The sequence below is a fragment of the Notolepis coatsorum genome (assembly GCF_963971535.1).
Source record: "Notolepis coatsorum genome assembly, chromosome: 11".
In the NCBI taxonomy this organism is placed as follows: domain Eukaryota; kingdom Metazoa; phylum Chordata; class Actinopteri; order Aulopiformes; family Paralepididae; genus Notolepis; species Notolepis coatsorum.
In genome coordinates, this window is record NC_140175.1 from 25,812,426 (window position 1) to 25,826,422 (window position 13,997).

The 13,997-nt window shown below is 48.6% G+C and overlaps 1 protein-coding gene across 1 annotated transcript; it reads left to right on the top strand.

The window, feature by feature from the left end:
- The first annotated feature begins 687 nt into the window (after positions 1 to 687).
- LOC311236661 (G2/mitotic-specific cyclin-B1-like) lies at positions 688 to 3,763 on the top strand. The gene is made up of 9 exons (XM_084324371.1): positions 688 to 758; positions 1,160 to 1,291; positions 1,371 to 1,499; positions 1,592 to 1,774; positions 1,930 to 2,088; positions 2,265 to 2,501; positions 2,612 to 2,752; positions 3,009 to 3,119; positions 3,457 to 3,763. Exons 1-9 carry the CDS (start codon positions 738 to 740, stop codon positions 3,559 to 3,561), a joined length of 1,218 nt encoding a protein of 405 aa, XP_084180497.1. The 5' UTR covers positions 688 to 737; the 3' UTR covers positions 3,562 to 3,763.
- The last annotated feature ends 10,234 nt before the right edge of the window (positions 3,764 to 13,997 follow it).

The following is a 13,997-nucleotide window of genomic DNA, read 5'->3' on the forward strand; positions in this document are numbered from 1 at the left end:
CACCGCATGTATATATTCCCTCCCCGCCGTATGGATATTTCTCTCCCACCCACCCACCCCCTCCTAATGTACAGTCCCCTCCCCATCATATGTATATACTCTGTCAGGATCTAGGGGTAACAGTACTGTATATTTGAATACCGTTTATGTCACAAATGTATCAGTACTAAATACCTATATGTCCCTATGCCATAAATGTCATGTATGTTGTGTATGTCATAAATGTCTATATGAATTGAAAATGGGGGACCCTGATGGAAACAAGACAAACGTCTTTTTCAGGTCTGCATCCCCTTAACAATTGTGTGTATTGAGCCGTACTGTATTGTACCCATTCTGCAATCTGTTAAATAAAGTTTTCATTCATTCATTCATTCATTCATTCATTCATTCATGATGGCTGTGTAGAATTGGACCAGCAGGTGGCATTTGACCCTGTACTTCCTCAGTTGCCTGCCTGAGGAAGTACAGGCGCTGCTGGGCCTTTTTGTAATGTAGACAATGTTGGTGTCCGATTTTAGGTTATTGTTGATGTGGGTGCCTAGGAATTTGAGTGAGTCCGTCAGAGTTATGGATTGGTCAGTGATTGATAGTGGGTGTGTTTTGTTGGAGGTGTTGAGCAGGAGGTTGTTGATGGAGCACGGCCAATTAGATTCAAGCGAGCGAGGATTTAAACCAACACAACACTCTCCTATTGTGCAGACTTGTTCCAGCTAAAGCAACACACAACCTTCGAAATGGCTCTCCGCATGACAAGAGTAAGTGTTTTTGTGTAAAACTTGGTGTAGCTTAGAAATGGTTATTTCGTTTTCAAATTGCTGTCATGTTTTTGCGTGTTTTTGTGATTGCATCTAGTCTTAAAGCGTCGAATGGCCTCGTGTATCGAGGCTGTACAGTGATCTCGACGATACGACTTTGTAGCTCGGGAGTCACATAATAGGCTAACATGATTTGTCTTTACCCAAACATACTATGTGACTATTTATTTGATAAACATGTCTTCAGTTCACATTTCACTATGAATTGAAAATCGGGGACCCTGATGTAAACAAGACTAACGTCTTTCTCTGGTCTGCATCCCCTTAACAATTTGTGTGTATTGAGCCGTACTGTATTGTACCCATTCTGCAATCTGTTAAATAAGTTTTCATTATTTCAGAACCGCATCGCTTCTGAGAATGCTGCTATACCCGGCAAGACTGTGCAGGCTACCAAGCCAACACTCCGGCCCAGAGCTGCTCTTGGCTCAATCGGCAACAACGCCGTTATCGCCAGACAGGGTTCGAAAAATGTGAGTTGGAATACAATTTGCCATTTGCATAGTTTACTAAAACCCGATTTGGTTGGCACTAACTCATGTGTTCTTTCAGGATGCCAAGGCAGAACCCATCAAACTGGCTGAGAGGAAGCCCAGTGTTAAAGCGGCCTCTGCCGTTCAGCAGCCAAAAATAAATGCCGCTCCTGTTGTACCTGTTGTAAAAATAATCGAGACAATTGAGGTACACACGATCAGCTGCTTGGCATTTTTAACGTAACTTTTGACTAGTTGTATCGATATCTGTTTTTACATGTCAATCTGCTTTCCTGGCAGGTTTTTGATGACACAATGTCCCCCTCACCGATGGAGACATCTGGCTGTAAATCTAGTGATCTGTGTCAAGCCTTATCTGATGTCCTGCTCGACATCAAGGATGTCGACATCGATGACTATGACAACCCTATGCTTTGCAGTGAATATGTGAAGGACATCTACAAGTATCTGCGCCAGCTTGAGGTAGGCTCAAAACACAACCCGTGTTTAAATTATGGCCTGGTTTGTAAGTGTCTTTTACACAATGCAAACCTTTTGAACATTTTGATCATTAAATTACTATTTGGATGCATCGGATGCTCTGCTATAATTGTGTTCTTCTTTTTTCCCCCCCCTAGGTTGATCAGGCCATCAGACCTAATTATCTGGAAGGACAGGAGGTGACTGGAAACATGCGTGCCATCCTCATTGATTGGCTTGTCCAGGTCCAAATAAAGTTCAAACTGCTGCAGGAGACTATGTACATGACTGTGGCAATCATCGACCGCTTCCTTCAGGTAACCTGGTAGTAATTGAAGCCTGTGCTGTATTACACCAGTAAATGATCCCTGCTGCAGTTGAAAATGTGTGGCCTCATTGCATGTATCTGTGTGCACCATGGGTAGGTCGTTATTGAAATTAAACTCTACAGCTTTATCTTCACTGACCTAAAGTCAAATATTAATCTCAACAGGACAATCGAGTCCCCAAGAAGCAGCTGCAGCTGGTCGGTGTGACTGCCATGTTCGTCGCCTCCAAGTACGAGGAGATGTACCCTCCAGAGATCGCAGACTTTGCCTATGTGACCGACCGGGCCTACACCACTGCTCAGATCCGAGACTTCGAGATGAAGATCCTGCGGGTACTCAATTACAGCTTCGGCCGCCCTCTCCCCCTCCAGTTCCTCAGACGGGCCTCAAAGATTGGCGAGGTTGGTCTAGGGTAGCTCTGCATCTACACGTGGGAGAAATTCAACATGTAAAATGTTTGTGGTGTAGCCCAGTTGTCTACTTTTACCAATGGTTATCACTGTCTCCCCAGGTTACTGCAGAGCACCACACCCTGGCCAAGTACTTTGTAGAGCTCAGTATGGCTGACTACGAGATGGTCCACATCCCTCCCTCCCAGTTGGCCAGTGCAGCCTTTGCCCTTACCCTGAAGGTCTTCAACTGTGGCGAATGGGTATGTCTCCTCTAAATCTGTCTTTTTGGCAGAGTAGGAAAACTGCTAAATTGCCAGGCTGTCTTTGCAAGCCCCTCTTGAGTGGAAATCTATAGGCAACATTTGCCACTCTTGTTTACATTAACATTATGCTTGTGTTGCCACCATTTTGTTGTTGGCATAGCCATTTTGGCTACCTATGGCGAATCCCCTGCAGCTACACCTTGCAATCTTCTGCAGCTATTGTCTCTTGACCTTTTGTTTTTAACTCCCTCAGGATGAGACCCTGCAGCACTACATGAACTACACGGAGGACAGCCTGGTACCTGTGATGGGACAAATTGCCAAGAATGTTGTGAAAGTGAACAATGGACAGACCAAACACATGGTGAGTTGTGTTAAGCTCTTCATCAGCCATGGGACTAGTAAAATGGGTCCATGTGGTGCAATGGTTCATCACCGGGATCTCTCGCCTTATATATTTACAAAAGCATAGCTGGCTTCACTAACTCTAAACGACTGCACACTTAATGATGAAGGAGTTTTTATATAATCTATGAAGTCAGCAAGATTTCAGTTGTGGTTAACTCTTTCCAAGTTACTTGGCTCAATGTGTCATAATTTCCCTTCACGGCATACCCCCATATAATTTAGCATTGGGTACAGCTAGCCTTTATGACTAGTGTCTTACTATATATTTGACCTTGGGTGACTTTGTTTTGCAGGCTGTCAAGAACAAGTATCTCAGTAGCAAGCAGATGAGAATCGCCGACATTCCACAGCTCAATTCGTCGCTGATCAAGGATTTTGCAAGGCAGCTCACCCAGTGATGTGTGCAGACATTTTTTTAAGCACCATGTGCTGATGTACAAAATTGTGTAAATGTATTTTTATTGCTTTTAGATATATTTTTTCAATTTATTGTCGGCTCTGAGCTATTTGGGGCATTCTATGATTGCCTTTTTCAATTTACCGTCTGCTCTGAGCTATTTGGGGCTCTATGATGAACTTTACATCTTAAGTGATCAAGCATGTATATTCAATTGCCTGTAAAGTCCCATGCAAATAAAGTTTTTATCGAATTTTTAAATCTGTCCATTGTCTGCCTATAGCTTAACTCTTCTACCACTAGAGGGAGCTACTGCTTTACAAACTAGTTGGTTTAAACTTTACAGCAACACTTTGCCGATTGCCTCTGGTATGGTGAGCCTAGTTGATCACTAACTACGCCTCCCTATTAGCTTCTCAAATTTGGGGCACATTAGTTTGACTAAATTAATTTGAATATGGCCACCAGTGATGCCATCGGGACATTGAATCCTTGTTTTAATTACAGCGCCAGGAAATTATGATAAACATGTCTTAGAGGGACTGCTACATTTCATTAACAAGGAATTTGTTGCCTTCAGTGTCTTTTGGGAGAGTCTAAACTTCATTTGACTACTAGCAGCCCCATCTTCTCCATCCAGGTGGCTGCAGTAAATCAAAACTCCCCCTCCACGTGTGTGGGTTTACTCTGAGGCATGCTTAATATTTGCATAGAACTTGAGTGCCTTAATCAGTCTTCCCCTGGAGTGGGCTTCTCTGTGCTGTCCAAACCTCATGGTTCAATTTGTGGTAACCTGGCTTCAGCATGTATACATAAAGGTAGTTGTCTTGAAATAACGTTATTTCAGATGTGAGATTTCATTGACTAGTGGCTGTGACAACATTGGAATGCTTGGTCATTAAGTTTCTGGTTGTAATTTGTTGAATTATGTCTTCAATGGTGTATTTCACTTATTATTCTAATTGCATCCTGTTGTATTTTCTATAGCAGCCAATGGGAATCCTAATAAAACAAACTGAATACTGATAATCAAATAAATGATGTCAATTTGTATATTCAAAGATCCTTGTATTCTCAATTAGGGTAGAGATGCTGAGTAGCTACTAAATCACGTTGGACGAGCTAAACTCATCAACAGTCCCGATGAGAAATCCCACAATTAAAGTCTTGTCATGCTGTTCGGCAATGAAACTACTTTTTTTTTTGCATGTCTACGACAAGCGTTTTGTTGCCGAACAGCGTGACAGACTGTGGGATTTTTACATCATCGTGGAAGGGACTGATTCACGGAGCGTTAGCTCGTCCAACGATGTTGGTGTGTGATTTACAGTACCGAAACACGCTAGGATTCTGAGCCAATTTCAGCATTGAACTATTTTGATTTGCCTTCAAGCTGAAGGTTTAATTTTAAACATGAATCCTTCTAGATGTGGTGGTGATCTTGTTCTGTCTTGAGAGCTCACCTGCATCAAACTAATTGACTGGTGCCATTTCCTGGAGTTGGGCCTACTAGTGCTAAAACTCATTTCAGATTCAGATTACTTTATTCACCATATTGTATATATACAAATGGAACGTGATTCGACATTACAGTGCATGATTTTTTTCACAAATAGGCATACACATAATAAATAAGTGCAGACCAGTGAGACAACAATAAGACAGTAAAGTGCAGTGCAGCACAGTTCAAGTCCAGAGGTCAGGCATAAAGTCTGAAGCTTATCCATAGATGATTCATTGGGAACGATTTTCTAGATGAGACGGAACATTCCCGTGGGTGCTCGGAGTTCATCGGTACATTTTCTGTTTTAGAACTGAGACCTATAGTATAGAATAAAGTTAATTTGTCTATAAACTCTCACTCATTGTCTATGGAGCAGCTCTCTAGACGTTATATTTGATTATGTCACAAGTTTGATTCTTGCTTCTCTGGTTTCTGGCTTTAGGAGAGTAGCTCATGTTCACAAATTAACTTTCCTAGGCCATGGAAATAACATAATGGAATTCTTGATTTGCGTGCTGTGGGATTGCTGCATGTTCAAATATTGACCAACAAGAAGGACATTTTAAAATGGGTGGCATTTCCCCTATAGCTGGTCAAGTGGATACAAGTCTTACATCTTAATGTAAAACATGTATTGGGATATGTTTCCCAGACATGGGTGTTTCATAATTGGGTAAACAAGGAAACGTGGGTCACTGGAACACTGAAGCTACCTAGATGCTTCTCTTTACATGGGCAGGACCTCCACACTAAAAATATTTCAAGTTCAATAGTTCAAGTGATCTATGAGTAATTTTCTAATTTTTTAATATTAATTACCCAAATCCCACACTGTCCTAGACATCACACATTAACCCTTTCACTGCTGCACTACCAAACGGTTAACCCTTTCACTGCGACAATACACAGAATGTTAACCCTTTCACTGCCACACAACAGCAGGTTAACACTTTCACAGCCACACTACAGAAGGTTAACCCTTTACTATCACACTATGTGTAATATTGAATAATTTGGAATGAGGACCACATACTAATAATGTGGAATAAGCTAAAAGACTGCCGTTTACTCATTTACGTGCTTTGGTGTGGAATTTCCCTTGTAGCTAGCGCAAAATGGCTGATACCTACAAAACTCAAGATCACAATGTTTTTCAAATGATACCTCGAGGCTCTAGCTGTGAAAGTGAGATCATTGCACCTCTGAAACAACATTATGTAGCTGCCGCTAGCTATAGATTCCTTCCCTTTCAACCCCCGTTTTATGACTGTAAAACAATAACAAACAAGGAAGCAGCGGTGCGAGCGACATCACTGGCTTTCAGAGGTGACAGAGACGGGAAGGAACCAAGACATGGAGCTCCTTAGCTACGTCCGTCACAAGCTCTGGGAAAATAAGCAGACATCACTTCTCGTTCTCAAGCCAAATCAAAATTGAATTTATTTGTATAGCCCGAGATCACATGGAATTGCCCCCATGGGCTTTAGAAGTCAAGAAGAAACATCACAACAGATCCAGAACAAAAACCAACATAAAATCCACATTATGCAACACCCCCCAGACTTTCCCTAATGAAGTTAAGGAACGACTCACTAAAACCTAGCAATAGGGAAAAAAGCACCACAGGCGGCGTGGAGGAGAGAAACCTCAGATGGGATGTTCAAAGGGGGGATCCCCCAACAGGATGTCAGTGATAATATAGTGTCGCTATGGATGATAGATGGATGGAGAATAGAACAGGCGAGTAATTGGTATACTGAAACGCATATACATACATACATCGTAGCAATAGTATCTAAAGCACATAAGAACATTTAAAAATTAAAATAAGAACTAACTAAGAACAAAAAAAAAGCATATAATGCGAGCGCTGGTATGAAAATAAGATACAGGCTAAAAGTAGAGTAGAGCGTGCATGGTTAGATGCCGGTCAACTGAGGGCGACGTAGAGCAGATCCATCGCGCCTGTGGTAGTCAGATCCAGTTGGAGGTAGAATAGCCGCTGCAGTCAACACTGTTTGCCACATCAAGGACAGGCCCAACGGGGGCGGTATACCTGTATAAGGGCGGCACGGTGTCACAGTGGTCATCACTGCTGCCTCACAGCAAGAAGGTCCTGGGTTCGAACCCCAGCAGGGGGCCTTTCTGTGTGGAGTTTGCATGTTCTCCCTGTGTTTGCGTGGGTTTCCTCTGGGTACTCCGGCTTCCTCCCACACCATAAAGACATGCAGGCAGGGACTACTACAGATGAAAACGAGCTCATTAGCTAATTCTGGCACATTTACATTAAACTGAAGATTGTAGTGACTGTACATAATTCACAAGGAACTCGTTGGGAATGGTAGTTCCCCCCGGACGATTTATAGGGTGGCACTTCCTGCCACCGGCATTCTTATTTTACTGTCGACACGACTACGTCGACTTGTTGTTACGCTGATGAATAAAGGAATTAGGTTTAACTTCGAGACACCGCCTCCGACTCCTTCTTCTCAGCGCTACACTGGTGACCCCGACATTAGTCTCGAAGGAGTTTCCGAGACGGAGAATACGACGAACATGGCAAACAACGCTGGTTTTCTCAGACTGCCTGAGTTTTGGGAGCAGTCGGCGGCCGCGTGGTTCGCCCAGGCGGAGGCGCAGTTCGCCCTACGGGGAATCGTGGATGACGCCGCTCGATACTTCCACGTCGTCTCGAGTCTGAACAACACTACGGCGGCGAGAACGGTAGGCTTCATTACCGCTCCGCCGGCCCGGGATAGATATGAGGCGTTTAAGACGCACCTGCTCAGGATTTTTGAGTTGTCGCCGTCTGAGCGGGCCCGACGCTTGTTGGATATACGTGGCTTGGGAGACAGCAAGCCGTCGGCGCATATGGAGATGATGCTGAATCTACTGGGCGCCGAGCAGCCGAACTTTTTATTTAAAGAGCTGTTCCTCAGACACATGCCGCCACGGGTACAGACGGCGCTGGCCAATACAAACATTGTGGATCCCCGTGCTCTGGCAGAGGAGGCAGATCGGTTCTACCTGGCCACGCAGCACTTAGCCCCAGAGGTGCTGGCCCCGACACGGGCGCACATGCCCAGAGGGGGAGGGGCGAAGATGGAGAGGGGCGCCGCGGCCGACGGCAATAATGACACAGGCCTGTGTTATTTCCATGCACGCTTCGGCGCGAAAGCAACGAAGTGCCGCCCGCCTTGTACTTTTGTCAGGGCGGGAAACGCCAACACCTGCGCCCAGTAGCGGCCGTGAGCGCAGGTACGTCGAACAGGCTACTCTTCATTAAGGACACACTCTCTGGTCGAGAATTCCTCTGCGACACCGGAGCACAGAGGAGCGTCCTACCGGCGACGGTGGAGGACACCGCCGGCGGGGGGGGGGGTCCGCGACTGACGACCGCCAACGGTAACCCGATCCGCACCTACGGCACGAGGACCGTGGAGTTGTGTTTCGGGGGACAGCGGTTCACGTGGGAGTTTGTCACGGCCGACGTCTCGTTCCCACTACTCGGGGCGGATTTCCTCTGCGCACATGGGCTCCTCGTGGACGTGAGGCACGGCCGCCTGGTAGACGCCCAGACGTACGCTTCCTTGACTTGTGTGCGCAATGAAGTGGTATACAGCGGGCTGGCCAGCTCGCTCGCAGAAGGTGACGTGTACCAACGCCTACTGCGGGAGTTTCCCGGCTTGACACAGCCTACGTTCTCGGCCGCGACCACCAAACACGGGGTCGAGCATCACATAGAGACTCAAGGAGCTCCCGTGTACGCTAGGGCCCGCCGGCTCAACCCTGACAGACTAGCAGTCGCTAGGTCAGAGTTCGCCAACATGGAGAAGTTGGGGATTGTCCGACGCTCGGACAGCCCCTGGGCCTCGCCGCTGCACATCGTGCCCAAACCGGACGGGGGATGGAGACCGTGCGGGGACTACAGACGCCTCAACGATGCTACCACGCCAGACCGCTACCCGGTCCCCCACATCCAGGACTTCTCAGGGCACCTGGCGGGTAAGCTGTTCTTTTCGAAAGTAGACCTGGTACGCGGTTACCACCAAGTGCCGGTACACCCCTTGGACGTCCCGAAGACGGCGGTGGTAACACCCTTCGGTCTATTTGAGTTCCTACGGATGCCGTTCGGACTGAAGAACGCGGCACAGTCTTTCCAGAGGCTAATGGACTCGACGCTCAGAGACATGCCGTTTATTTTTGTCTACCTGGACGACATCCTCGTCGCCAGCTCCTCGCCCGAAGAGCACCTGGAGCACCTACGATGCCTCTTTACGAGGCTGGGCCAAAACGGCCTAATCATCAACCCGGCTAAGTGTCAGTTCGGGTTGACCTCCATACGGTTCCTCGGACACCTCATCGACAGGAGGGGGGCCGCCCCCCTCCCGTCGAAAGTGGAGGCCGTTTCCGCTTTCCCACGACCCCCGACGGCCCGGGCGCTCAGGGAATTTCTCGGGATGGTGACGTTTTATCACCGGTTCATCCCCCGGGCGGCCCACACCATGCGGCCGCTTTACGAGGCGCTGAAGGACAAGTCCCCCAACCAGCCGGTCGACTGGACGGCCGAGAGGACGACAGCCTTCGCGGCCACCAAGGCGGCCCTGGCGGGTGCAGCCATGTTGGCTCACCCGTCACCGGGGGCCCCGGTCGCCATTACCACCGACGCGTCAGACTACGCGGTGGGCGCAGTGCATGAACAATACGTTGACGGCGCCTGGCAACCGCTGGCGTTTTTCAGCCGTCAACTGACCCCCAGGGAGCGCAAGTACAGCGCATTTGACAGAGAGCTCCTAGGTCTCTGGTTGGCGGTGCGACATTTTCGTTTCATGCTGGAGGGCCGGGAGTTTACGGCCTTCGTCGACCACAAACCCCTCACGTTCTCCATGTCCAAGGTGGCTGAACCGTGGTCCGCGCGACAACAGCGCCAACTCTCGTACATTTCCGAGTACACGACAGACATACGGCATATCGCCGGGAAAGCCAACGTGGTCGCAGACTGCCTATCCAGGGTCGTCATCGGAGCTGTGCAACTGGGCCTTGACTACGTCGCCATGGGCTCGGAACAGGCCTCCGACCACGACATCCAGGCCCTCAGGACAGCGGATACCAGTCTGCGCCTCAGAGACGTCGCGATTGGCGGCTCGGGCGCGTCCCTGCTCTGTGACCTCTCCACCGGGCAACCCCGGCCGCTGGTCCCTATAGGCTGGCGCAGGCGGGCTTTCGAGGCTGTGCACGACCTGTCTCACCCCGGTAGGAAGCCTTCGAGCAGGTTGGTGTCACAGAAGTTTGTGTGGCGAGGGCTCAAGAAAGACGTGATGGCCTGGGTCGACGCGTGTGTGTCCTGCCAACGGGCTAAAGTGCACCGACATACCAAGGCCCCGCTTGTGACATTCGTGGTTCCCGAGAGGAGATTCGACCACGTCAATGTTGACCTCGTGGGCCCGCTTCCTTCCTCTCACGGGTTTACCTACCTGTTCACTATGGTGGACAGGACCACCCGATGGCCGGAAGCCGTTCCCCTCGCCTCGACGTCTTCTTCCGACGTGGCCCGCGCCTTTATCAGCACGTGGATCGCACGTTTCGGGACCCCGTCTGACCTCTCCTCCGACCGGGGCTCGCAGTTCACCTCAGAGCTCTGGAACGCGGTCGCCAGCGGCCTGGGGGTTAAGCTGCACCGTACAACCGCGTACCACCCGCAGGCCAACGGGCTATGCGAACGTTTCCACCGGTCCATGAAGGCGGCGCTGCGCGCAGGCCTGACGGACGGCAACTGGGTGGATAAGCTGCCGTGGGTCATGCTCGGACTTAGGAGCGCCCCCAAGGAAGACCTGCAGGCCTCGTCCGCGGAACTGTTATACGGCCAGACATTGCGCGTCCCGGGGGATTTCATTCCGGACGCGACAACCCCTTGGTCCGCGGCCAGCCAGCGTTCCACCCTGCGAGAAGCGGCTCAGACCTTCGCCCCGATTCCCACGTCGCAGCATGGTACCCCCGTTTCCCGGGTGCCGCGCAGCCTGCACACGGCGGAGTATGTTTTTGTTCGCCACGATGCGCACCGTGGGCCCCTACGCCCCCCTTACGATGGCCCGTTTAGGGTCCTGCGACACGGTAACAAGGACCTCATGGTCGACATGGGCGGTAGGACGGAGACCGTGTCAATAGACAGGATCAAGCCCGCTCACATAGACGTTTCACAGCCTTTGGAGTTGGCCCTTCCCCCCCGCAGGGGTCGTCCGCCGTTGCCCCGGGTGCCACCGCCCACGGAGCCACCGGCGGCCTCACCGATGCCAGCGCCCCCGGGTGTCGGTGAGGGTACGGGCGCTTGCGACGCTTTCCCCTCTCCGCCCCCGGTTTTCCGCGCTCGCCGAGGCCGTTTCGTGCCCCCGGGTGTCGTGGACGGCGCGGGCGCTTATGCCACTCCGCCCTCCCCGCCCCCGGCTTTCCGCACACGCAGAGGCCGGGCAATTGTTCCCCCACGCCGGGGGGATTTTGACTATGGGTGAATTCTGGGGGGGCTTGTGTAGTGACTGTACATAATTCACAAGGAACTCGTTGGGAATGGTAGTTCCCCCCGGACGATTTATAGGGTGGCACTTCCTGCCACCGGCATTCTTATTTTACTGTCGACACGACTACGTCGACTTGTTGTTACGCTGATGAATAAAGGAATTAGGTTTAACTTCGAGACACCGCCTCCGACTCCTTCTTCTCAGCGCTACACGTTGATTAATGTGCATTGTCCGTGAGTAAAACATTTATAAATAAACGTATCAACACATTATCACTCGAGACATCCACTCAAGCCAGGTTCTGTGTGCAATGCATGTGCAAAGAAACCTTTAAACTTTAAACCAGCAGCTTTAAAGGTGCTATAGATAACATTCAGCCACTAGATGTTGCACTAGAGCACCAGCATGTCATTTATCAGGTACATCCTATGTGCAGAAATGGGAAGTAGGGAGGAGATACATGCCTACAACATGTAAACAACATTGCTTTTGGACCTGCACTTTTTTTTTTATGATAAATCCATTAATCAATCATTTATTGGGGAGGAAAAGCAATTAGGTTGTTAAGGATGACGTATATTCATCATGTCTGGGGCCAAATGCTCCGCTTCAGACAGTGGGAGATACTAAGAGCACATACCCCAAACAGTTTTTTATGACTCAGATCTATTAAAAGAACAAGGGATACAGCACTGAAGCATGTTGAAAAGATGAGAGCCTCAGCCAACGCAGGATGCTTGGTCTCGGAAAGTTTATCGAAAGGTCGATACTTAACAACCGAATACTTTTATTCTGCACCTTTCTAAAAGCTCTGTCGATGTATTATTTTTTATTGTCTACATAAATTGTTATCTATAGCACCTATGGTGTTATTTCTAAAAGTAATAAAAAACATTTCCCAGCCTCTGATCGGCAGACATTTGACAAGGAAAGCGATAGTGGTGTTAGTTTTCTGATGCGACCCTAGGAACATCTCTTGGCCAAAATATCTGATTGGTTGTTAACACATTGAGGTGGTTTTGGAAAGGATGGACTTAAAGCGCCTACCTGAGGGCAGGGGCTGAAACAGGGGGGGTGCTGGGTGTGAGTGGTCCTTAGCTATTTTTCTGGCGCGGGTGGTTGTGCGGGAGGTGAAGATGGAGTCCAGGGAGGGAAGGTCACATCCTGTGATTTTGGAGGCCTTGTTGATGATGCACTGAAGTTTTTGTATGGATAGTTTTTGTGCGGAACCGTACCAGACTGTTATTGAAGAGGTGAGTAGGCTTTGTACGACCACATCAAACAAGAGGTGGACGCGGGCAAATACTGCGGCATGGTCATGCTGGACCTACAAAAGGCCTTCGACACTGTCAATCACTCCATTCTGATTGACAAGCTAAAAGCAATTGGTTTTGATAGCTTATCAGTGAGCTGGATGCAATCCTACCTGGAGGGGAGAGAACAGATGGTAGAGGTAAACGGTACTCTATCCCCCCCCCCCCTCACAGTGAGCTGTGGTGTTCCACAAGGAAGCATACTAGGACCGCTACTCTTCCTAATTTATGCAAATGACATGTCGTCAGCCTGTGATTGCAACTTGTTCCTGTTTGCGGACGACTCAGCCCTGCTGGTCTCTGACAAGAACAAGTTGCAGGTTGAAAAAACCCTCAGCTCGGAACTAGGCAAAATCTGCTTATGGCTCGCTGATAACAAACTATCATTACACATGGGCAAAACAGAGTCCATTCTCTTCGGTTCAAATAACAAACTCAGCAAGACCGACGGCTTCTCAGTTGCAGTGGGTGACAATATTGTCACAAGGAAAGACGAAATTACCTACCTGGGTTCCATCCTAGAGGCAAATCTTTCCTGTGACAAAATGGCATCCAATGTAATAAAAAAAGTCAACCAACAAACTAGATTCTTGTACCGGATCTCCTCTCTGGTAAACAAAAATACCCTGAAGACTCTGGCAGGAGCACTCATTCAAGGGTACTACGACTATGCGTGCACCTCATGGTACCAAAGCACCTCAAAGGCGCTTAAAACAAAATTACAAACATCACAAAACAAACTGGTCAGACTACTACTTGACCTTACCCCCAGAACCCACCTCACCCCTGCCCACTTTGACAACCTAGATGAGTAGGAGTAGACGACAGAGTACAGCAACTTGCAATGGGCCTGGTCTACAAGATACACTATACGACTAAGGTACCCATGTACATGTCAAAATACTTCCCAAAGGTCAGTGAATACCACGATCACTACACCAGAGGAAGCTCAACAAATCATGTTAAACCCAGATTCGGCTCAAACAAGGGACTAAACACGTTTCGCAATTATGCCACATCAATGTGGAACGCCCTACCCAAAGCTGTAAAGGAATGTGAATCCCTATACCCACATTCAAAACTGCTCTTAAAGAGCACCTACGGGAGG

Coding starts and splice junctions, on each gene's coding strand:
- LOC311236661 (XM_084324371.1), top strand. CDS start 738: ATGGCTCTCCGCATGACAAGA. Junction 759..1,159: donor TGGCTCTCCGCATGACAAGA/GTAAGTGTTTTT, acceptor TCATTATTTCAG/AACCGCATCGCTTCTGAGAA. Junction 1,292..1,370: donor CCAGACAGGGTTCGAAAAAT/GTGAGTTGGAAT, acceptor GTGTTCTTTCAG/GATGCCAAGGCAGAACCCAT.